Here is a 23,611-nt window from a genome sequence, read left to right on the forward strand (position 1 = left end):
ATTCCTATACCTTAAGATCGTGCTTAATAAAAGGCTTTATTAAGATAGATCCAAGTTTAGTAATATAATATAGTAAAACATTAAAAGAATATATGGCCATGCTCTATCAGTATCGTAGGCGGTTCTGCTTATAGCTAACCTTACTGTCTCTGCCATAACTTATAATCATATAAATAGCCTCCTCTAGTCATAATATCTTAGCAAAAGTCTTAGAAATAATACTTCTTATAGTATAAATTGTTTTAGAGAATCGTGGCTATATAAACCCAATGTAACCCGAGTTTATTCATCGAAACTTGACACCTGCGCTGTAGCTCGACTCTGCATATGGTAACTATCTGACTGCCCCACTGCGGGCTTTAGGAGATAATTAATATTATCTCCCCCACAGCCTCTTCCCTGTCCTGATGCTAGCCACTTACTTCCATTAATCAGGGTTGTTTTTAGTCGAGCTAGGGCAATCTTACAAGCTAATCAGCAGCCAGTAAAGCAGACGCATTAGTACTATAACAAACTACGCGCGCATTATCGTATTCTAGATAAGGCGGCGACATAAGCGCCTCATCTTGCACATTACCCGAAATTCACCAAAATAGCAGGCGACGGAGTACGGCTTATCAACGTTGCCATAAGCAAAAAGTGAAATACTCCAGAGGTAAGCAGGTCATTCTTAGCTTAAATCAAAGTTATACCCAGAGCCGCCTACCATTATTAACAGACCGACCTTATCGAAATTGTCAAGCCGCTCAAGTTAACTGCATCTATGCTGGCCGCGATAAGCTGCTTACCATTCCAGAGAGCTACCTGCAAAGTCTAAAGGCAGACCAAGGAAGGCTCTAATATAGCCCCCAGCTTAGCTCTCGCGCCAGGATTAAAGATAAGGTTACCACCATATCAGACACTAGCAAGGATAGCTTCGGTCACTATATAGTTAAGACCTCAGCAGCTAAAGCATTTCTGGCAAAGGTCAATCAACTAAGGCATAATACTACCTTCTCTGCGACTTCCGACCCGTCTCTAATTAAGCAAGGGTCTTCGAATAATAGTGCAAAATCTTCACTTCTCTTATCTTACCTTCGATATATCGCATACGTTAAGTGCATCGGTTTAGCTGGCTAATATTAAAGCCTAACTGTTTTAATAGACTCTCCCATCTCTCTAAACTTACCTCCTTACCTCTTTGCAAACCATTGCCTTAAGCAGATGGAAATATACATAGGCCCTGATTACCATTGGTTCTTAAGACGAAGATTTAAGGAACAAATGGACTTAACTTATAAGACCTCGGGATCATTGGAATCAAGGGACCGGCTATAGCCATGTCGATTGCTAATAGCCTTCGCCCTCGGAGAGACATTTATCAACTACCACCTAGGTCCGACTGCTAACCAGCCGGATAGTCAAGACCCTCATCAAGAGCAAGACACGGTGATAACACCCCTGCCTCCTCCTGGTACGGCCTTCTTTGAGCAGGCATTAGTGCTACTCAAGCTGCCTTTCGAAGAACCAAGCCTAGAACAAATTAAGATCTTAAACCTTGCTGTACAGTCTGAGGGTATTCCTAACTAATACAACACTCGATAACATATATCTCACAGAGCTTTTATTCATACTCGCTCAACTGGAAAAGGGGCGCGTATATATACGCTAGCATAAGCATCAGAATGTGCAACTTACTAGAACTTTATCAATCTCTATCACAGACATACTCTGAACTGGACAAAGAACACCGAAAACGTGTTTACTGGACTTCCTATTGCCCTGATAAAATGGCAAGCAGTGAGCTGGGCTTGCTGCCATCGTTCCAGCCCAGTCAAATAAAGTTGGACTACCCAAGTGATCAGCAACTTGAGCCTGGAGACCAGTTCTGTAAAGCAGATTTCCTCCGTGCACGTATCCAACTAACTCTCATGAAGGCCGAAGCGGACATCTTTATCGATCTTTGGCAGTCTATCAGGGATGACATCCCCGACGGCGAGCGACATGTGCGGCCAATCCTATTGAGGTTGGAAAACTGGTTGCATGAATTACCTCAATCATTGAAGTTCGATTGCGAAGCTGGTATGCCAGAGGCCATGGCACAGGCGCCGAACATGCGCTCGCTAGCTTCTTTGTACCTACGGTGGTAGCAGATAGGTAGCGTTCCGAGGTGTTCAAACCTATGACATACAATCTTTATTAACTCATCTCTTTTAGTGTTTTATCCTTTTGCTCCGGCCTTTCTTCCTGAAACAGATCACCTATATTGTTTCTGATGAACTAAGTGAGCCGTTCCAGGACCACAACCTCGAAGTTCTCAGCGATACATGTATCCGTGCTGCTCGATCGAACCCCTCCATCGAGATTGGTCTGTGGCAACGTAAAAGAATCGGTAAGCTATCGCGATCCATGTCAATTTCAACTGTTCTAATAACAACCTCTACCGCCAAATTTGAGTTCTGAGATAGCTTGCATCTTTTCTCGAGCTTGACCATATTCTCTTTGGCGATCCGTAACTGAAGTAGGCCTGGTAGGTTCGATGAGAAGGACACTGATCCCATTACCTACTCTAGAGCAAAGGATTTGCTGCACGACCTGGTGAAAGCTGTTAACCTGGCAAGTAAAGAATATGAGAAGATGTTACAAAATGTAGAAGCCCTAGGAGAAGTGCTGGGGTGAATGCAGACGAACCCATCAGATTTTATGCTCGAACAATGGGACGTGGATAATTGGATGGCTCAGGTGCTGAGCATGGATTGTAGTTGGTTACCATTTGATGCCTTTGAAGAGGGTTGATTGACTATACAAGAATTTCAACATTGCGTATTGGAGAGGCAATTTCAATACGTGGTGGTAAGAAAATGCTCGTATTTTACAGCACATTCTTTTTTACTTTTAGCCTTTGCTGTGTTACTTACAAACATTTAAAGTTCATCCTTGATAAGCAGTACGCTCAGATAGTTCAATCTCCGGCAGATCCTTCCGAGATAACTGGAGATAAGTCAATCATTACTATGCGAGTAATATAATAATATCATCGGAGATGATATGGAGCCTGCCTGCCTCTCGGATATAGCAGATAAGAAATCTGGGCCGGCTATTGACATCGGCCCTTCAAGATACCCACTCTTGGCCGGGAGTTCCGATCTTGTATATCCACATTGAGAACCCTACATCGGAATGACAACAGTGGAAATGGAATTAGAACGGACGATATCTCAGTCATGGCGCAATTGATCGCAATTTTGAAATACCCACTGCGTGTTTGTTGACAGATGATGAATGTCATTACTGGCTCATCAACTCTAATAGTGATAGTGACGTATGGAACGTTAGACGGTCCGCCAATTGTAACAGACAATCTATGTAGGATGTCAGAGTTCCTTACCATGGCCTACCACATACGAGCCACTTACGCCTAGATATCATACTTGTATTCTCTAGCCTGTTGAATCACTCCCACACTGGTACTGCGTAGTGTTTCAGCAGCAACCGCCCACGATCTGGCGACATTTATTATTCGTTCAAATTCTCCCAAACATGGACGGCAATAGCGGCAAGAGGTAGTGACGTACGATGAAGATCAAGATGGTGTAGATCCAAGGCTTGTCTTGTCAAGATTCCTCGGTTTACAGTGGGGGCTCAGTTTCGTGTTGACTGCCGTGCTAGCCCCTGCTCTCCATTTTAGTATCCGTTACGGGCCGTAAGGTGTGAGTGGAATAGTTCTTTGCGAATTTGACGCCGAGAAGCCGAGTCCTTTGCCATCTTTACCCAGGGCACCAAGGTGCACGCTGAAGGAGGCGGGAGTCCAATGTTTGCGCAACTGGACCACTAATCTTGATTCAGTGCAATCGGACCTTTAGTAGAATCTCCAGAGATATCTCCGGGAGGACAACGTTCGCCTCAGCAGCAGACGGCAGGTATAAAGACAACCTTCTCGCAGCTGCTGAAGATATGGTCTATCACTACTTCGCAATCAATTACTACAGAACTATCCAATGGCGGGAAGCAACACAAAATATTGAACACTTTGATGCTCTCGCCTCAAATGGCGCTGGACACTTGCAATCTTCAGCACCAAAACATGACGACGAGACAAACAGGCAAACCCACAGTGACGCCAACAATACTCCAGCTTCGAACTCCCAGCATCGTGCCGTAATCAGCCTCATTGAAAATATCGCGTCCGAAGACCCTACACGCCCATTCACCTATATCCCCGTATCATCCGATCCTAAGGATGGCTGGAAGGCCGTCACATTCGAGCAACTCGCACACGCCATTGACTATTTGGCCCACAACATCTCAAAGTCCACCGTCAACTCGAACAATGAGTTCCCTACAGTGGCCTATATTGGCCCCAACGATGTGCGATACCCTATGATGTTACTGGCTTGTATCAAGTCTAGCTGCAAGGCACTCTTCATCTCTCCCCGCAATACGACTGCTGTCCAACTGTCGCTATTTGAGGCAACGGACTGCGATAGCCTTTACTATGCCGAGCCGTTTCAATCAATTATGAAGCCATGCCTCGACCGGCGAACAATAGAAGCTGTCACGATTGACAGTGTCGACCACTTACTTGGCGTTACTCCAACCCGATTTCCATACAGCAGATCCGCCGAGCAGGCTAGATGGGACCCTCTGGTTGTTCTGCATACCAGTGGCTCAACAGGAATCCCGAAGCCAATCCTTGTGCGACAAGGGATGCTCTCTGCATTTGGCACTTTACAGAAATTGCCCAAGTACCAAGACTCTACTTTTATTTTCTCGGAGTGGGCAAAGCGAGCGAGCAGGATCTTTATTGCCATGCCTATGTTTCATGCTGCAGGATCTTACTCGACAATAGCATCAATATATCTTGGCCTTCCTACAGCCATGCCACTTCCAAACAAGCCTATGAGTGTTGATACCGCATTGGACTGTCTGACACATGCTGGTGTCGATGGTGCCTTGCTGCCTCCTTCCATCGTTGAGGGGCTCTCAGCATCAGAAGAGGGCGTTGACGTTCTGACAAAGCTTTCTTTCGTAGCATTTGCAGGTGGTAAGTTGTTCGTTTCATCCTTACTTCGTTTACCGCTGCTGTAATTAACAATATAACAGGAAATCTCTCGCCTGTGGCAGGCAACAATCTTGTGGAAAGAGGTGCCATCTTGAACAACCTCATTGCATCGACTGAGTGAGTACTTGGGCCCTATAGCCTAATTAGATCGTGAGCTAATGATATAAAGATTTTTTCCCTACGCGTCATACTTTCCTACCGATCCAAAGCTTTGGCAATACTTTATTTTCGACAGCCAAGTTATGGGAATTAACTGGCGTCCATACAGTTCAGATGGATATGAACTTGTCGTTCGCCGCAACGACCCTGTGGAACCTGGTGTTCAGTCGTGTTTCTACACTTTCCCTGAATTATCTGAGTGGTCCACCAAGGACATCTTCCAACCTCACCCGACGCTCAAGGATCACTGGTTGTACAAATGTCGCGCTGACGACGTTATTGTATTCTCTAACGGCGAGAAACTGAACCCTGTTTCTATTGAGGCTCCTGTGACTGGACATCCTTTGGTCAAAGGAGCCATTGTCGTTGGGCAAGACAAGTTCCAAGCAGCCCTCATCCTTGAGCCCGTTCCCGATGCCCTACCCAAGAATGATACGGAAGCCAAGCAATACATCGAAAGCGTATGGCCGTTGATCGAGAAAGCAAACTCGGAAACAGTAGGACATGGCCGAATCGATAGAAACTTTGTGACTGTTGCAGACCCAGCATTGCCCTTTCTCCGTGCTGGAAAGGGCACTGTACAACGAGCCAGTACTCTCAAACTGTACCGTGAGTTTATTGAGTCACTATATGAGAAAGCCGATGCAGCTGGTGAGGGAGGTGCTCCCATCGACCTGGACTTTGGTGATGGGCAAGCCTTAACACAATCTATCATTCATCTCTTCCAAAACAAGCTCGGAGTTGATGGGCTTGAGCCGAATACAGACTTCTTCTCGGCGGGAGTTGACTCATTGCAAGTGATGACAGCATCAAACTTGCTGAAGTTTGCACTACAGAGAGCAGGCGTTGATGCTACGACGATTGCACCCCGAGCTATCTATCGGTATCCGACACCGAAAGACTTGGCCGCCTACATTCTTTCCATCCAAAACGGATCTGCCGACCAGGATGAAGAGGCCAAAGAAGTCAAAGAAACCGAGCAACTTGTTTCAAAGTACACCGAGAACTTGCCCAAACCGAGGACTGGGAAGCAAGAGCAATCGAGTACCGACCAGACCATCGTGATCACAGGAACAACCGGCTCTCTGGGAGCTTACATGCTTGACAGAGTGTGCAAGCTGCCTTCGGTGAAGAAGGTCATCGCGCTCAACCGAGGCGAGGATGGTGGTCTTTCTCGTCAGCCTTCTGTGAGCGAGTCTCGTGGCCTAGCAACTGATTTCTCCAAAGTCGAATTTCTGCAATCTGATCTATCTCTTCCTGATCTCGGCCTAGGCCAGCCTAGATATAACGCCCTTCTTGCCAGCGTCGATCGTATCATTCATAACGCCTGGCCCGTGAACTTCAATATCAGCGTGTCCTCCTTCGAGAGCTCCATCTGCGGTGTTCGTCATCTAGTAGACTTCTCTTCTACGGCGGCTAAGAGCGTACCTATTGTTTTCATTTCAAGCATCGGTGTTGCAGATGGATGGTCGTCTTCCGATAGTGTGCCTGAACAAGCACTACATGATATGAGTCTGCCACAGATGGGTTACGGGCGCTCTAAGCTTGCAGGAAGTCTCATCCTGGATGCTGCAGCAGAGAAGTCTGGAGTTCCCACTGCTTCGGTGAGAGTCGGTCAGATTGCAGGCCCACGAGGAGAAAAGGGCATGTGGAATCGTCAGGAGTTTATTCCAAGTCTTATTGCAAGCTCGGTGTATCTGGGAGCTCTGCCAAATCACCTCGGAACACAGCAAGAAGTCACATGGACTCCCGTTGAGGATATTGCCGGGCTCATTCTCGATATTGCCGGTGTCACCGCTCCGAAGCCTGTCTCTGAGATTTCAGGATACTTCCATGGAGTTAACCCGACGGCTGTAGACTGGTCTAAGCTAGCCCCTGCCGTGAAAGACTTTTATGGAGACCGGATGAAGATTGTGAGCTTGGAAGACTGGGTCGAGAGACTGGAAGCCAGTGAAAAGGAGAAGGATATGGCAGTTGAGAAGAACCCTGGTGTCAAGCTTCTCGACACATATCGTGCCTTGTTGGAGGCAAAGAAGCAGGGTCAGACTATGAGGTTCTCGATGAACAAGACCCAAAGCCACAGCCCGACCATCAGGGAGGCTGGACCCATCACTTCAGAGCTAATGAGGAACTGGTGCCGCCAATGGGGCTACTAGTCAAGGGTTGCGACAAAGGCTGTTGTGTGATCCGTTGCTGCTTGAGCGTATTCGCAAATCTTTTATGAAGGTTAATTTGTCTTCAGCGTTGTTAGACATCTATAGATAGAATTTTAAATCAAGATCACGCAATTGTATTTCACTCTTTCCCATGGTACTATTCATTTCTCTTTGGCCTACGAGAAAATTCTTAAAACATCCCTTAAAGACGAGGCCTAGGTGCTGCCAATGCTGGCACGACTGCAAAGTCTTCGACTTTGTAATTCTGGGGCCAAATGCCATTCTTGGCCGAAGCTAGGATACCCTTGGGGTCAAAAGCATTCTTGATCAGGGTGTTGAGATGCATTTAAGCATTGTTATTGAAGCTGTACGTCTGTGCGATCTGATCCATCAGAGCAAGATGCGTACGATACTCGCCCCACCCTCTCTGAGCAGGTTCATCTATCAGTGTACAGATGAGCTGGTACGCGCGGCGGCATGAATCTTCATCTTCTCAGTTGAATACCAAGCATACGATGTGGTGCATTTCGCGCATGCCGACGACAAAAGTACCAATGAAATCGAAGCCAGCTTCCTCGCAACGGTTGCGAGTGAGATTATACTGCGCCATGGCGTCGTCGCCTGTAATTTTGGCGATAGGTGAGAAAAAGAGATGTGCGCCTTGGGAAGCCAGTATCTGCCTGCCATCAGCTGATAATTCTGTGGAGAAACTAAGATGCTCCGGAAGAGGACAAACTTACACCCATTCTAGTTCGGTATAAGTGGGAATGCCTTGCATAGTAAGGTGTCTTATCTGGAACATGACGTTGTGCGGTATATCTTTAGGAAAGTAGAACTTCGCGCCAGGAATAGCCGAGAATAATTATTTAATAGCCTCCTACATGAGTTTTCTAATCGGCTCGGGCCTGTAAATTGCTTTATAGAAGTTCCAACGTCCTAAACTCAGCTGTCGAGATTCAAGCCTACATCCAACCAGTGGCGCAAAGAAAATAAGCGCTGGGGTATTTAGCATCCCGTATTTCATAATCGCATCTATCCAGATGAAAGCATTACATTTATATACCAAGCTATATATATGATCTATAAGTATAGAGAAACTTAATCTAAGGTAGATAGTGCTTATAAGGGCTTTGTGGTATTATATATAATATATTAATACTCGGCCTCTAGCAGAAATATAATAAAATAACTATTTCAAAGAAGGGGTTATTAAGCTAAACCTTGGCAATTCTATTAGTCTGGATAACTATAATTTATCTAGAATGCATAAGTAATAGCATATATATAAGCCGGCTTTAAAGTTAATAGGGCAAAAAGAGAAATATTATATAATTATTAATACACTTTATTTAATAAAAAGTAAGTAATAAGATAAGCTATATTAGTATTTTTACCACCTAGTTTATTTATTTATATATTTATTTAGTTAAAAAGAAACCCTTTTATATAATTAAATTTCTTTAGTCTTTATTCTTAAGCCTTTTTAAGTCGCGGAATTTTAGTTAAATTATAATAAAATCTTTTTATAAAATATCTTACCTTATGCCTTTGTTCCCACTTGGTCTATACTAGTTTATATGCCTGGTTCTAAAAATAGTAGCATCCTGTCTAAGAAACAGACCCCTAATAAGATTATTACCTCTTCCCTAGTTAGTAATATTTTAACACAAAATAGGCATAAAAGATGAATAAAACACAAGCTTAGCAGCCTCGGGGTTACTCTAAATAATATAATTTTAAGTGCCCTTAGATTAATATAAGAAGTCTTCTAGCCTAATAACTAGTTTTAGAGATTCTTATAAGTTATTATACTCTTACTCTTTACTAAGTTGTCTTATATTTAGGTATAAAAGGCCTGTTATTAAATGCTACTTATTTATTATTTTATTTTAGTATTTATTAAATTAGTAGGTTTAAGTATAATCCCTAAGTAAGTAAAGATAATTTATAAAAGTAGCTTTATAGAGTATTTATAAATCACTAGCTTTAAATTTATAAGAATATAATTTAATCTTAAAATATATTTTAATATAATAGTTTAAAAAGCCTTAATAATTTAATAAATATACTTAGAAGATAATAAGACTTAAGAGAGAGTAAATAATTTACTTATACTTTAAAAATAAATTTATTAAATATTAATATTAGTAAGTAAATATACTATTAAAATAATTCTTTACTTTAATTAATAATAAAAAGGCTAAAAATATTATAAAGCTTTATTATTTATAAAGAGATTATAAGTATAACTAGCTCTTTATATAATAAAATATACTTAATTAAGTAATAAAGCTTATAAGCTAATAAGGCTTATATTAAGGCCAGGGGGTTATTTTAGTATTTTTACTTATTTATAAAAGCTATTAATTTTTTTTTATATATTTATAAGTTACTCTTAAAAAATATATTTAAGTATTTCTAAGATCTAATATAATTTAAATATTTATTACCCCTTAGTAGGCAAAGCTTTATTAAGTTAATATTATTATAATTAGCTGCCTTAATTATAGCCTAAACCTAGTTATATATAACCTAGCTAAAAAGCCTTACTTACTCTTTAGCTAGCCTTAATCTTCTTCTTATAACCTACTTTAAAGCCTACTCTTTTGCCAACCCCTGCAGATATTATACTTAAATTATCTACCGCATAATAAGCAATCCAATCCAACTTCTAATTATAACTACTAGCAGCATTATAGCTTTATTATTATAATACCTATTAGAAGAAGCCTATAGGCACCTAATCCTAATAGGTATTATTTAATAAAAGGTTATAATATAACCTATAAAATTAAGTAAGTTATTAAGAAAGATAATTATAATAAGCCTTATAATATAATGATAGAAATTAAAATAAACTAAGAAAAAGAAAATAATACTAATTATATTAAATTAGTAATTTTTAATTATAAGATCCTCCTGCTCTTATAGCTATATTATTAGCTAATTAATAAAGGCAATTTTAATTATAAGATAGAGCTGCTTTATAAGCTAGAAGAGGAAAGTTACTTAGAGAGGTAAACTTAAGCCAGAGGCAAAGAGAAAGTATTAACGCCCCTCTGTAGTAGCTTATATAATAAGTAGCTTAGGGCTATCTAAGGGCAGGCTAAGAGGGTACTAAAGAAGACTAAGCCTCTATAATATATAAACTAGGCTGGCTATAGTCTTAGCCCATAAGAGCATAACTAGAGGGGGATGGCATACTGTAATATCTAGGATAGAAGAGGGGTATTATAAGGTTCTATAAGAAGAAAATATATTAAGTTTTATATAAGTTTAGTTACCTAAAGTTAAAGACCTAAAGTTATAATATTAGTATTAGCAGTATAAAGAGGGTTAAATAGGTTATAAGATATAATATATAATAAATTTAATAGATTAGTTAAATATTATTATATTATTAATATAAATAAGGGATTATAAAATAATATATCCTTATCTTAGTTATATTCTTATAATCTAAGATTATAACTAATTTAATCTTTATTAGGGCTTAGTCTTTTTTAATACCCTCTTAGCCTGCCCTTAAATAGCCTTAAGCCACTTATTATATAAGCTGCCTAGGTAAAGGGCCTTAATAAATTTCCTCTCTTTTTAGCTTAGATTTACCTTTTTACCTAGCTTTACTTTTAGCCTATTAAATTTTTTTATCTTAGAATTAAAAAAGGCTTTTTTAATAAAAAGCTAGTTATTATAAAAAAAGTATATATTTAATTAATATATTTATTAAAAGTACTTTATAAATATATTTAATTAAAGTACTATCTTATATTTCTAGTAAATAAGTATAATATTAATTATTAAGCTTTATATATTTATATATTATTAATTAGAAGTATTTAAATAATATATAATAATAAAATAATATATAATAATAAAATAAAATATAATAATAAAATAAAATACAATAATAAATATTATTATAATCCTAAATTCTATATTATAAAACCTCTTTTATTAAAGTATTATAATCCTTAAACTTAATACTAACTCTAAATAACCTTAATTATAATAGTTATATAAGCTATTAAACCACAGGGCAAAAGATCAGGCCATAATCGCCATGCAAGCAATTATAGGTATGCTATAGCTGCCTTATAAAAGCCTTATAGCGCTGTTATAGCCACGAATTATAATATTAACTAACCTTAAGTAGAAATTTTAATTAATTAGTAACTTAGCCTAATAGTAAGTAATATTATAGTAATCTATGGCCTATAAAATAGCATTTATATAAATAATTCTAATAGAATTATCTGCAAATAATTCCTAGGTAGTCTAACCTACTCGTGACTAGGATGTGGATACCATATAAGGAGCTGTGCTCCTCTTAGACATATGTGACTTAGAACTAACACCAATATAATAACCCTTTTTATTTCAATAGGTGCAAATTATCAGACATCAGAGTTTTCGTCAGGTCTAAACATCTACCCCTAGCAATTACGTAAATTATCAACTTTATTCTTGTTCTTAATTCCAAGTTTATTGTCTGTTTTCTAGACCCTGACACAGATAAGAAGCGTGAGCTGCCAAGCAGTGAGCATTTACTGCCTCAGTGGGTTGCTTCGCAACTGAACATTTGAGCAACATTGCGTTTTTCAGGGCGATTGCCATGCCGAGCCATTTCTGTAGGACACTGAAGGTGTGCGCAAACTGAGAATTTTAATGAGGTGGAGCTCATAACTTGCGAGAGAACGCATCCTGGTCTGCTATTGAAAGATAGGGCACTGCATGAGCGGCTTGAGCCCTGTATAAAACATTCTGAAGAGACTTCTCAGAAGCGGCATGACGGCGCGACTCCGTTCCGAAGGTATTAGGCTCCACGACTTCTCGCGGACCGACATACAAGGGTCGATCTGCTGGCTGGGACCCAACGAAATTCCAACTCGCCTTCTTGGCGGTGACAGTGAACAGTAACACGACTCCATTGTTGAACGTCTTGCCACAGGGATCTTTTTAATGCAATTGAACTCATGCAGATGTTTATTCTGATACCAGCACAAACCACGCTATTCGTAGCATCAGCCTTGGATAGGCTTGCTCAGGTAGACCCGCGAAAATGTTGCCCGACAGCGATTTTTGAAACCTCTCTTGAAAAACGAAAAAAATATAGGAAAAAGTCTGTCATGCCGGTGTCCTCGAATTGTGCTTAGTGCTGTAGTAAGGCTAACCCGATTGCTGTATCACCTTTCTCTAGGGTAGATTCAAACCTGTAACGAACCTGCGTGAAGTGACGTAAATAGTATGAACCTGAGTAACAAACTGTTGGCCAGCAATGACTGATAAAGTTCATTCCCATTGCCAATAAATATGGTTAATGCCTTTTCCCAACAATCTCCCGTTATCTCTTCCGTATCTAAATTGCCCCTTCCGAGGATCGGAGAATTGCCGTGTTGTCTCCCCGAACCCCAAACCCACTATTGTGGGACTTGAAGCTGCAACTCTTGGGCCTTTTGTGGCTCCAACGAACATCACTAAGGTTTAGTCTATCCCCGCTTTCCCCAACTTGTCCCTGTTACGTCAAGTTCATGTTTGGAGAACGTTGCATCAAACAACCTCTATTGCCGTGTATCCGGTCGATTAGTCTGGATTGACCATTTCACTGCCAGTCCTAGAACCATTTAGGGGGCAAGCGCCGCGCGGCAATAAGACAGACCCCAGTATATCCAGGGAAGAGCACCAATCGGAAGGTGGTGGACCAAACAACGCTCGGCCCAACTATAACTAGGGTTAAATGAAGGTTTGGTTGCATGGGGAAAGCAGGGCCAATCGGAGGAACCATTCCTGACGATACTCCTGAACGTTTTCACCCTGGCAAGCATGATCTATACAGTAAGATTACAGTAGATCATCTCGGTACGTGTACCTCTTAGTCCTTCCACAACGGCGCGACTTATGCGGAGTAGTAACCACGTTTCGGCTAAGGGAATCTCAAGATCCAGCAAGATCACAGTCCAGGGGAGTGGAGTTGAGTGGCAACCCTGCTTCCGAAGCTCTGCTTTAAGCCATGTCACTGAATTGAAGGCTAGGCACGAAGGTTGGGGAGACGAGACTCTAACCCCATGGGGAATACCCCATAGAAAAATTGGTTATATCAATGTGAGTATACCCTGATGCTATGTCGATTATTGTAGTCTCTTCACAAATAGCTTTCCCCAAGTCAGCTATCTCGGTGTAACCTAGAGAAGATGATGAAACCCGAAGTTGAGGCACTGGAGCATGTGAGTTACAGCACATTCCGACTTTGGGATCCAAGGCATCGCTTAGGCCTATTCACCAGATTTTTTCACTGACAAAAGACCCAGGGAGATGGAATGCATTTGTCTGAAGAACACAAACAGTACCTTCTTCAGCGTCATGGAACAATCGATTTGGATCCCCTTCCTTCTATGTATGATGCCGATCCTTTGAACTGGCCCAAATGGAAGGTATGTACCCCCTTACACACGTTTCTTAACACACAACAAACTCACCACAATGCCTGCAGAAAGTCGTAAACATCTTGTTGGTGGCCTTTCACGCAATGATGGCCACCTTCACAGCCGCCTCAATCCAATCAGCGTTTGTCGAAATCGCCGAAGACCTCCACGCCAGCGTCCAACGAACAAGCTACCTGGTGTCCATCATTATCGCCATTATAGGCGGTGCACCTTTCTTCTGGCGGCCCCTCTCTCAACGATACGGCCGACGTCCGATTTTCTTGTTATCCGTTCTGTGCAGTCTGATCGGCAACGTTGGCTGCGCTGTTAGTCATTCCTACGGAACAATGGGTGTTTGTCGCGCAATTACTGCTTTTTTCATTTGCCCTGCCGCTGCTATCGGAACTGGGGTCGTGCAAGAGATGTTTTTCCGTAAGGAGAGGGCCCGGTATATGGGTGTCTGGACGATTATGGTCACACTCGGGGTTCCCGTTGCGCCATTCATCTTTGGATTCGTCGCTCAGAGAGTCTCGTATAGATGGATCTACTGGATTCTGGCTATCGTGAGTTAACCGCAATATTTCTTTCCATCATTGCCGCTAACCTCCCCAAGACAAACGGTGTGCAGTTCATCCTTCATGCCTTGTTTGGACCTGAGACTCGCTTCTTGCCCAACCACGTACCTCAAGGAATGTCAGCATTCAGGCAGGAATACCTCAGCTTCCGCCGCATAGATCCTACTCCCTTGAGGTTTACCGAATTCATTGATCCGTTGCGCTTCTTCGCATATCCCGTTGTCATGGTGCCAGCTGCCAGCTACGCTATGATTTTCCTGTGGGGCGCTGTAATGCTCAGTTTTGAGATCCCCCAGATCTACCCCGAGAAGTTTGGCTTGAACACTGAGCAGGTTGGTCTCCAGTACGTGGGTGTCATTGTCGGCACGGTAATTGGGGAGCAATTCGGTGGTATCATCTCAGACAGGTGGATGTTGATGCAGGAACGCAGAGGGAAGACGCCACGACCGGAATACCGCTTATGGCTGAGCTATTTCGGCTATCTGTTGACTATCTGTGGTGTTGTCGTTTTCTTTGTGCAGACGGAAAATGCCTCAGATAAGTGGAATGTTACTCCCATCATCGGGGCTGGCATCGGAGCTGCAGGCAACCAGGTTGTCACGACTGTTCTGATCACGTACGCTGTGGACAGCTATCCCCAAGACGCTGCAGCGATCGGCGTGTTCATTACATTCATCCGTCAGACTTGGGGTTTCATTGGGCCATTCTGGTAAGTTACCCTCGTATAGATTCAATTATGCACGAACTAATTGAGGAAATAGGATCCCCGAAATGATCAAAAATATTGGATTTGGGGCAAGTGCAGGAGTCTCAACGGCCATGATAGTGGCGGTGTCAATTTTGCCTACGATCTTGCTGCAGTGGAAGGGCAGACGTTGGCAGAAACGCAGCAATAAGACGGGCGAGTCATATCACAGTTAATACTTTGTCTGGTGTTACATCCACAAGGATCAAGACACATGAGAGGCCACTCATCAATGCTATGTAAGAGATTAACAACTACCTAGATTTCTCGTTGACCTCGGTCTTAGGGTTAAGATAGGGTTAGTATTAACTATCTAAGCTATCTTTGCCTTTATGTTTTCTTTTTAACTAAGATATAGCTAATAAGAAGAAGTAGAGACTTTTCTAGAAGAAGATAATAAGGAAATAAGAATATAGGTAAAAATAAGGATTAAAGGAGATAAAAAGAGAGGTAAAAAGAAAGATAAAAATAAAGATAAAAAGAGGAATAAAAAAATAAAGAGGGAAAATAAGCCAAAAATAAGAAATATAGCTTAAATACATAATAAAGTAAGATATAGCTAAGATAAGGTAGGAAAGATACATAATTAGAAAAGCTATAGAAGAGAGAGGGTATAGCTAGAATAAGTTAAAAAAGGGTAAAGAGTGGAATATAAGGCTATTTTAGCCTATAGAAGGTTTAAGAATACCTTTTAGAGGTATTCTAGTTTAATTAGGCTAGGCCTCTAGGGATTTCTCTAGCTATAAAAGCTATTAAAATACCCCTAATAATATCCCCTATATTATTTAATAACTAATAAATAAATTTTAATAAAAAATAAAAGGATATTAATATAATATAACACAGTTTATAAATTAAATTCAAGGTAATTAATAAACTCTAGTTTACCTATAGGATATAATATAATCTTTATAAAAACTTATAAGTTTATAAACTTTAATTATAGTATTATAATAAAATATTTCTTTTCTTAAATAAATACTTTAAATATAATTAATTAGTAAATTTAATTATAAATATTAAATTTAATAAATATTATTTAATAAGGATAGCCTATATATAATATCTAATTAAGAGCTTACCTTAACTACTATATAAAGATATGATAATTATACCTCTATTAGCTCTTATTAATAAAAGAAAAGTAAATTTATATTAAAAATCAGCCAAAATAAATAAAAGAATTAATTTATCAAGCTATAAAGCTGGTAATTTGATTCTAGAAGCTGGAAGTATCTAATCAGCTAGTTATCTAACATACTACAAGCTTTCCCGGCTATGCAATACCAGGAATATGGTTTTCTGGAAAACGTAGGTTAGTCGCCAAATTAAACGTGGGTTGAGGGGTGAGCTGATAGCGCCGTGCTAAAGTGCCATACAAAATAAACGTGGGTTAGTCAACCTACGATTACAATAGGTGATAGGGTTGCTAACTATAAGTTTACTTAGATAACATATAACGTTAATAATTAATACGTTACCTTATCAGTTAATTCGAGCCATTGGGACCGTTCTCAGTAGTTTCCGGTATTCGTTAAATGGATTATTACACACGGGTTGCAGATCTGCAGAGATGAAACGAACGAACATTCAACAGAACTCGTATTTTCAAGCCACATTACTTAGCAAGTCGTTTGCGGCTTTGGTATGAGTCATTCGGTCAAAACCATCAGTATTTGGATAGTAGTATGCCCACTCCTATCCATTGAAGGGATAATTATCTTTGTTTTAGGTGTAATACAACTTTATCTAATTTGTGGTAGATAGTAAAATCTGAAGTCGATGACAAACCGTCATCGTGTCAGAGAGGATATCTTGGATACGCTGTCTAACCACTACCCTAGCACTTGACAGGGCTTGGATCTCATCTTCTCGCGCAAGATAATTTACTGACAGAGAATCCTCTGTTGGATTGGACACATCAGAAGATAGCTTTTGAGTAATATCTTCGATATGAACAAGCCAGGTTGCAAGGCGTTCCAAAACACTGTCCCGTACTGAGTCCGTCGCAGCATTGGCCGATATATTCGAAATACCACGAGTATGTTCGCGTTCAAGAACCTCGACAGTAAGACCGCACAGACCGAGATGGATATCTTCAATCAGCAATGGATTAGGCAAAAATTGGTTGGGATGTTTAATCATCGAAGACAAGTCGATATCACGACCTGCATTCTCGCACCGTTGACGACGAACAAAAACATCCATGTCGTAACAATTTCGTACAGAAAAGGGCGATGTCAGAGAAGTCTTCAATTCGTTGTAATGTAGTCGGGGACGTTGTCGATAGTTGAGAGATATCCGTGTCTCGACCTTGAAGAGATTACATACGAGTCTGCATTTTCCGCGTTACCTTAGAGGAATAAAAAAGCTATAGGCTAATAGGAAGATTTACAAACCTCTTCCACTCATCCGTAAACATGCCAACCCACGGACTATAACTGCCAGGAAATTCATTCTGAAGGACTTCTTGTGCATAGGACTGGTTGAGAAAGCCAGTAACTCGCAAAGTTTCGATAAACAAGTCACAGAGAGAGTTGGCCTTGGCTACTATTTCCTCTTGCTGGGGATAACTTTAGCGTGAGATGTTTCGTTACCAACTTCAGATAGTGGAAGAGGTACATACATCTAAGAGCAATGCAAAGATTATGTTCATCAAGATTGATTGATAGGTTTCTAGACGTCTCATTGTGTCTGGAATTATTTTGCTTTCTAAGATATTGACCTTTGAACTTGTTAACCCATTTACAACTCGTGGAGGATATAGAAACAGAAAAGCACTCACCAGTAGCTTTGTGTACTGGTCGACAAGTTTACGATGAAGACCTAAGCACACGCTATTACGATTCTCCTTGCTTGAAAAATAAGACCCAATCATTATGACCGATGCCGCATTGTCAAAAGGCTTTTCGCTGAAGTCGTAAGTAGCAGCAGTGATTACATGCCATCGGTGATGAAAATGATCAGCGTAAGACCGGAAATTGTCCTCAAGCCATTGTTTTTCAGAGTCAGAGGCATCCTTGACCTGTAATGGAGCCGATCTGGGTGGCAATGCAGATAGTTGTTGAAGAATTGTGATCAAATAATTCGGACTGTCAGATGAGTTGGACTCGCTTGCTGTTTCGGCACTTGAAACAGAAGGTGGCAATGCATTTCTATAACTTTTTGATCTTGCTTCCGCCAGGGATGATTGGCTCATCGCCTCTCTTATGTTTGCAAGTCTCGCCTTGGGGATAGGTTGTCTGATAGGAGCGGTAGATGGTGGATTGTCCTTCAAAGGCTTTTCGTCATGTTTTTCAGGAAGAGCACCTTTTCGCATTCTTGATCGGCGCAGCGAATACGTGCAAGCGATAGCCTTGTTCTTACAAAAAGAACAATCAGAAACTCCATTGCCATCACATTTTGTCTTGTTCGCACGACAAGCCTCACAAGCACGTGGTTTAGCCGAAGGATCCTGATGGGTTGTTAAGTGGCGCTGTAAAACATCCCTAAATGACTAATTAAGAAGTGAATATGCTAAAAGAATGTGATCCGATCTTACTTGCGTAAATATGACTGCCCACATATATGGCATTGGTGTGCCTGTGAGTTATGTGTCGCTTGATGTCTCTTGAGATGTTCCTTGCGCATGTAGCTCTTGCCACAATCACAAACAAAGCGGCCCGTAGGAGCCTGGAAAGACTTGATCTCTAAGTCTTGCTGAGGGTTGCCAAGAACCTGGTCACCTAAGAACAGGGATTAGACGTAGCTACTAGAAAATTGCCAATCACGCAAATTGAGCGTAGATTGATGGGCCATACATACCTGTTTGGCCATTCATCATATCCTGCGACATAGTGTAAAGCTTAATGAACAATGGGAGATGATGAGAACGCTTCTACGGAGTTAAGGAATTTATCTCTTAATGACCGAGTCGTTGGTGATAAAGTGGGGTAAAAACTGCTTCGGCGTTTTGTGGGAGAGCTGCTTAATAAGTTTTGGGGGCGGTCGGCACCTTTCTGGGCTGATGGTTCAGCGAGACTTATCCTCAAGAGGTTAGATTTATCTCCTCCCAGCCTCGATATCACTTGGATATGATGCAATCGGCTCCTCATTGCTTGGGGAAAGTTTGCACTATCTGATGCTAAGATCGTTGGAAGTGACTTATTTAACCCTTCTGCATCCCGAAATGTACTTATACTCGGTGTCACCCACATGGCCATCTGGTTATCTTCTTTCTATCACTTTCGGGCTTGGATCAATTTACATCATGATCACAATGAAAGCTCTAGTCCTGACCCCAAAAGATAAACTTGTCACTATACAAGACATCCCCGTTCCTGAACCAGGCCCTTTGGAGATATTGGTCCGTGTCGGTGCCGTTGCCTTGAATCGAGTTGACTGGCTATACACTACCAACCCTGTAGCTGCGCAAGACTACCGTGTGGTAGGAAGTGATTTCGCAGGCGAGGTTGTAAAGGTTGGCTCAGACCTTGATAAAGTTGATGATCCTCGAGTTAAAGTCGGCACACGTGTTGCGAGTTTTGTGCAGGGAGGTGAGTACTCCATGCGCCATCACTATCACTTTTTAGCTAGTCACTAACAGATTATCTTACCACTAGCTTGCTCCGTCAACGAACGACCGGGCGCATTTGCTCAATATGTCTGCATTGAGTGGAATTTAGCATGGCATGTCCCCGATAGCATGTCCCTTGAAGAAGCCGCAGGCATCAGCATGTGCGGTCTCACTGCAGCCCAGGGAGTTTTCAGTCGCCTTCAACTTCCCTGTCCGTTTGCCGAAACCGATGGTTTTAATCGTCTTGGCCTGAAATCTGGCGAGCCTGTCAACGTTCTCATCTACGGAGCGACTGCATCTCTTGGTCTTTTTGCGGCTCAATTGGTCCGCTTGAGCGCGAAATATTCGGGCTCTCGTATAAATCTCATTGGAGTAGCGAGTGCCTCGAAACACGACCTACTTCGAGCAAAGACCTATTCTTTTGATGTTCTGATTGACTATCACGATGCCGATTGGACTGAGCAAGCCAAGAAACTGACTGCGAACACTGGTGGAGTGCACTATGCAGTTGATGCTGTATCTGTTTCCCCAACTGTCGAGCGGGTTGAATCGGTTCTGGCTCCTGAGGGTTGCTTCGCAGTATATCGAAGTCCAGCACTGGGAAAATTCGACATCAACAAATTACGCGTCAAGCCTTTGATTGGCGCTGTATGGGAGGGCCTGGGAGTTGAGATTGGCTACCAAGGTACGCGACACCCTAAAATGTCATTGGAAAGTTTGAAGACGTTGCTAATTTCGAATTGTAGGTGCGAGTATTGCAGCGAACCCTCAAGCACGCAAATTTGCCGCTGGGTTCTTTAAATTCCTTGGTTCAGGAGCTCCGCAGGGCAAGGTCAAGCTGGAAAGCAACCCTGTTCGTCAGATGCATGGTGGTCTTGATAAAATTGCCGAAGAGGGCCTGCCACTTGTATCCCCGAACAAGGTTCCTGGAGTTCGTGCAGTTAGTGCCGAGAAGGTTGTCTACACAATCGCGTAGTATGCAACATGTAGTTCGGTGACCAATACTATTCCTGTTTCTTCTGTACCCATGTTTCGAATCATCCTAAAATTTAATCCTCCTTTTACTGACTGGCTTAAATCCGTTACATCCGCTATTCAGACTCGCACAGACAGTTGACAGACACCAACTCAACAAGGTTAGAAAAGGGATGTGGGGTCAGAAAACGTCACTGACTAGTTTGCTGGCAACTGCCGATGGTGGGACTTGAAAAGGTTGTTACAAATTTCCATCAATGGAGTCGGCAAAATGTGGGCGAGCTAAGGGATATTTATATACGAAATTCTCGGCAGGATCAACATTCTTGTGGCAATCAGTACTCACTATACACTATCTTCAAATATCAATCAATTCTTCTTTTCATTTGACCAACATGGCTCGCATCTTGATCACTGGCTCTGCTGACGGCTTCGGCATCGTCGCTGCTCGTCAACTCGTCCAACGCAACCATGAAGTCTACCTCCACGCACGAAAATGCCCAGCGTGCAGCTGATGCCAAGGCGCAATGCCCCGGTGCAGCCGGCGTCTTTATTGCTGACTTGTCTCTCGTCTCTGAGACAAAGAGACTCGCTAAGGAAGCCAACGCCGTTGGGACCTTTGATGCCATTATTCACAATGCTGGCATGCTCTATGGACCTTTCCGGAGAACACCTGATACTGGACTTCCGGCCATGGTGGCTGTCAACGTCCTTGCGCCCTATATCCTCACTTGTCTTTTGACCCCTCCCAAACGACTCGTCTACATTGCATCTCAGTTGCACAAGGATGCCAATACCGACGTTAAGGATATTTTCTGGCTGGAGCGTGGGGAAGCTCAGTTTAAGGACTATCCTGCCTACTGCAACTCGAAGCTACACGTCATACTGCTCACTAATGCAGTAGCTAGGCGTTTCAAGGATACATCAGTTCTCTCTGTGCACCCAGGCTGGGTTGCCACAAAGATTGGTGGCCAGGGTGCTCCTGATAGGCTTGAGGATGGAGTTGAGACGTACGTCATGCTGGCCGAAGGAGATTATGATCAAAGCTTGACTGGAAAGTATTTTGAGCCTAAGAAGCGACTGGGTATGCCGCTTTCCGAGTGTGATGAGGTTGACCTGCAAGAAGCGGTTGTTGATGCTTGTAAAAAACTTACAGGATTGACGCTTCCCTGATTATCAGACCCTAGAACTAGTCGCGCTATGAGTTGAATATTAGGCAATGAAACAGAATCTAAAATCTTACTTGATGAATATTTTTCTCGCCGCCGAGACGGAAAATAATCGCGTTCTCGTTGTTAACTTGTTGCTAAAGTCGACTTTAGGTTGTAAAGCCAGCTTTACATAGAATCTTTCCTCGGCCGCTCATGAACTGAAACCAATGTTTCTGCCACAAGAATCTCGGCGTATAAAGACTAATCTCCAATAAAGTGGATTTTCGGTCTCGCATTTGGTTTCTCCGTGAAACTTAGCAAGGACCAAAGACTCCCTTTTTTCAAAGATATGCCAATAGCTTTCTATGACGTTTATAACCCCTCAACACCGCCTCCTAAGTCCAATCATCAATTTGAATATGTTTATCTGGCTATGCCAAATGTAGAGTGGTCTAAACTTAAAAGGTGCAACCTACTTCATCATTCAGCCACTAACACTTGACTCGGTCGCTGATTCGTCATCGGGATTTTGTGGGAGAGATGGAAGTATAATTATAAGAGCTTAAGAAGCTACCTAGAGGCTATCTGGCTGCTTGCAGGTCAATTTTGACCCTAATCAGGCTTTTCCTAATATACCACAATTAATCTTAGCCTGTAATTAGGCTGAAAGAAATACCTAGAAGTTAAATAATAAACTAGCTATAGAAATGCATCTAAAAAAGTAGAAAAAAATATAAACTACTAAGTAGGTAATTTTTAAATAGTATCTAAAAAAGAATTAAATTTAAAGCTATATTTATTAAGAAATAAATTATATTTATAATCTAATGCAATTAGAATAAAGTTATCGCGAAGTAGCAGTGTGGGGGGGTGGGCGGGGTGGTGGTGAGATATGTTAGATTAAACCCTTAGGCTTTTAATAATATATTAAAATACTTCTAGTTATTTATTTTATAAAGTATAGTTATTACTAATTATTTATAGTTTTATCTAATTAAGTACGAAGTCCTCCGGCACTTTCACATGTTTTTATATCCTCCTTACTAAAAGACGTCAATTTGACTTAATAACTACGTCATGAAGTTTAACAGTCTGTCTAAGGGCCACTACCGTTCTTTACCTCAGTCCTTTTTATCCACTTTATTTCCTACTAGTATTGTAGTCAAAAAACACGCCGAAGGGGTCCTGGTTAGGGTTACAAGTCATAAATATTTAGACCTTTTTACTTATAGGTCTCTACATTTTTATAACCTTGCTAGTAAACTTGCCATTTTTTCTACACCAGACCCGCCTAAACCTAGGTTTAGGTGTCCGTGCACCATACCTTTCCCAAAACTTTTGCCAATTCATTCTTTGAACCTGGGTTCAGGTGTCCGTGCACCCTCAATCCTCCAAAACTTTTGCCAATTCATATCTCAATCCCAGGTTTAAGTGTCCGTGCGCCCCATCCTCCCTCTAAACTTTTAACCTTCTATTTCCCTCTCCGCACTTTTCATTCGCCCTCCCTTCTTTGTCTCCTACCTTTCTTTGATTGGTCGCCTTTCTGATCCCTGTATCCTCTCCCGTCTCCCATTCGATATAATAATACTCCTCATACTTTCATCCATATCCTCTTTCTCTCCCCTCAACTATTCCTTCCCACATCTCACCTAACTTGGGAACAAAGTAACGATAAAATATACATCATACATAATATATACCAATCCACTGCCCTCATCATCCTCACCACCACCATGATCAAAATTGGTCGCCCTCTGCCTCCCAAATCTAACACGAATCCCCGGCCCTCCAAGCGCCGGAAAACTACACCTATCCACCCTTCTCATGAAGAA

General features: G+C 41.6%; 7 protein-coding genes across 7 annotated transcripts; 5 read left to right on the top strand and 2 right to left on the bottom strand.

Moving 5' to 3' along the window:
* Window positions 1–1,664: 1,664 nt before the first annotated feature.
* FOXG_17659 (uncharacterized protein) lies at window positions 1,665–2,442 on the top strand (the record flags this gene model as incomplete). Its single annotated transcript, XM_018397669.1, has 2 exons — window positions 1,665–2,113; window positions 2,265–2,442. 2 exons carry the CDS (start codon window positions 1,665–1,667, stop codon window positions 2,440–2,442), a joined length of 627 nt encoding a protein of 208 aa, XP_018258776.1.
* Window positions 2,443–3,933: 1,491 nt separating this feature from the next.
* On the top strand, window positions 3,934–7,487 carry FOXG_17660 (uncharacterized protein; the record flags this gene model as incomplete). The annotated part of the gene is made up of 3 exons (XM_018397670.1): window positions 3,934–5,023; window positions 5,083–5,158; window positions 5,211–7,487. The coding sequence occupies 3 exons, from the start codon at window positions 3,934–3,936 to the stop codon at window positions 7,354–7,356; spliced, it is 3,312 nt and encodes a 1,103-aa protein (XP_018258777.1). The 3' UTR covers window positions 7,357–7,487.
* A 362-nt stretch (window positions 7,488–7,849) lies between these two features.
* Window positions 7,850–8,102, bottom strand: FOXG_22915 (uncharacterized protein; the record flags this gene model as incomplete). The annotated part of the gene is made up of 2 exons (XM_018403340.1): window positions 7,850–8,032; window positions 8,097–8,102. The coding sequence occupies 2 exons, from the start codon at window positions 8,100–8,102 to the stop codon at window positions 7,850–7,852; spliced, it is 189 nt and encodes a 62-aa protein (XP_018258778.1).
* Window positions 8,103–13,502: 5,400 nt separating this feature from the next.
* Window positions 13,503–15,553, top strand: FOXG_17661 (uncharacterized protein). Its single transcript, XM_018397671.1, has 6 exons — window positions 13,503–13,580; window positions 13,665–13,787; window positions 13,847–14,341; window positions 14,392–15,062; window positions 15,115–15,396; window positions 15,471–15,553. Exons 1-5 carry the CDS (start codon window positions 13,548–13,550, stop codon window positions 15,272–15,274), a joined length of 1,482 nt encoding a protein of 493 aa, XP_018258779.1. The 5' UTR covers window positions 13,503–13,547; the 3' UTR covers window positions 15,275–15,396; window positions 15,471–15,553.
* Window positions 15,554–16,847: 1,294 nt separating this feature from the next.
* On the bottom strand, window positions 16,848–18,933 carry FOXG_17662 (uncharacterized protein; the record flags this gene model as incomplete). The annotated part of the gene is made up of 5 exons (XM_018397672.1): window positions 16,848–17,433; window positions 17,498–17,661; window positions 17,884–18,586; window positions 18,640–18,823; window positions 18,903–18,933. The coding sequence occupies 5 exons, from the start codon at window positions 18,931–18,933 to the stop codon at window positions 16,848–16,850; spliced, it is 1,668 nt and encodes a 555-aa protein (XP_018258780.1).
* Window positions 18,934–19,165: 232 nt separating this feature from the next.
* On the top strand, window positions 19,166–20,725 carry FOXG_17663 (uncharacterized protein). The gene is made up of 3 exons (XM_018397673.1): window positions 19,166–19,633; window positions 19,700–20,338; window positions 20,400–20,725. Exons 1-3 carry the CDS (start codon window positions 19,219–19,221, stop codon window positions 20,627–20,629), a joined length of 1,284 nt encoding a protein of 427 aa, XP_018258781.1. The 5' UTR covers window positions 19,166–19,218; the 3' UTR covers window positions 20,630–20,725.
* A 174-nt stretch (window positions 20,726–20,899) lies between these two features.
* On the top strand, window positions 20,900–21,860 carry FOXG_17664 (uncharacterized protein). The gene has a single exon (XM_018397674.1). It carries the CDS (start codon window positions 21,100–21,102, stop codon window positions 21,799–21,801), a length of 702 nt encoding a protein of 233 aa, XP_018258782.1. The 5' UTR covers window positions 20,900–21,099; the 3' UTR covers window positions 21,802–21,860.
* The last annotated feature ends 1,751 nt before the right edge of the window (window positions 21,861–23,611 follow it).

This window comes from Fusarium oxysporum, genomic scaffold, assembly GCF_000149955.1.
Source record: "Fusarium oxysporum f. sp. lycopersici 4287 supercont2.66 genomic scaffold, whole genome shotgun sequence".
Lineage (NCBI taxonomy): Eukaryota > Fungi > Ascomycota > Sordariomycetes > Hypocreales > Nectriaceae > Fusarium > Fusarium oxysporum.

Coding starts and splice junctions, on each gene's coding strand:
- FOXG_17663 (XM_018397673.1), top strand. CDS start 19,219: ATGCTAAGATCGTTGGAAGTGACTTATTTAACCCTTCTGCATCCCGAA. Junction 19,634..19,699: donor TGCGAGTTTTGTGCAGGGAG/GTGAGTACTCCA, acceptor TCTTACCACTAG/CTTGCTCCGTCAACGAACGA. Junction 20,339..20,399: donor AGTTGAGATTGGCTACCAAG/GTACGCGACACC, acceptor TTCGAATTGTAG/GTGCGAGTATTGCAGCGAAC.
- FOXG_17664 (XM_018397674.1), top strand. CDS start 21,100: ATGAAGTCTACCTCCACGCACGAAAATGCCCAGCGTGCAGCTGATGCC.
- FOXG_17661 (XM_018397671.1), top strand. CDS start 13,548: ATGATGAAACCCGAAGTTGAGGCACTGGAGCAT. Junction 14,342..14,391: donor TCTACTGGATTCTGGCTATC/GTGAGTTAACCG, acceptor AACCTCCCCAAG/ACAAACGGTGTGCAGTTCAT. Junction 15,063..15,114: donor GGTTTCATTGGGCCATTCTG/GTAAGTTACCCT, acceptor TTGAGGAAATAG/GATCCCCGAAATGATCAAAA.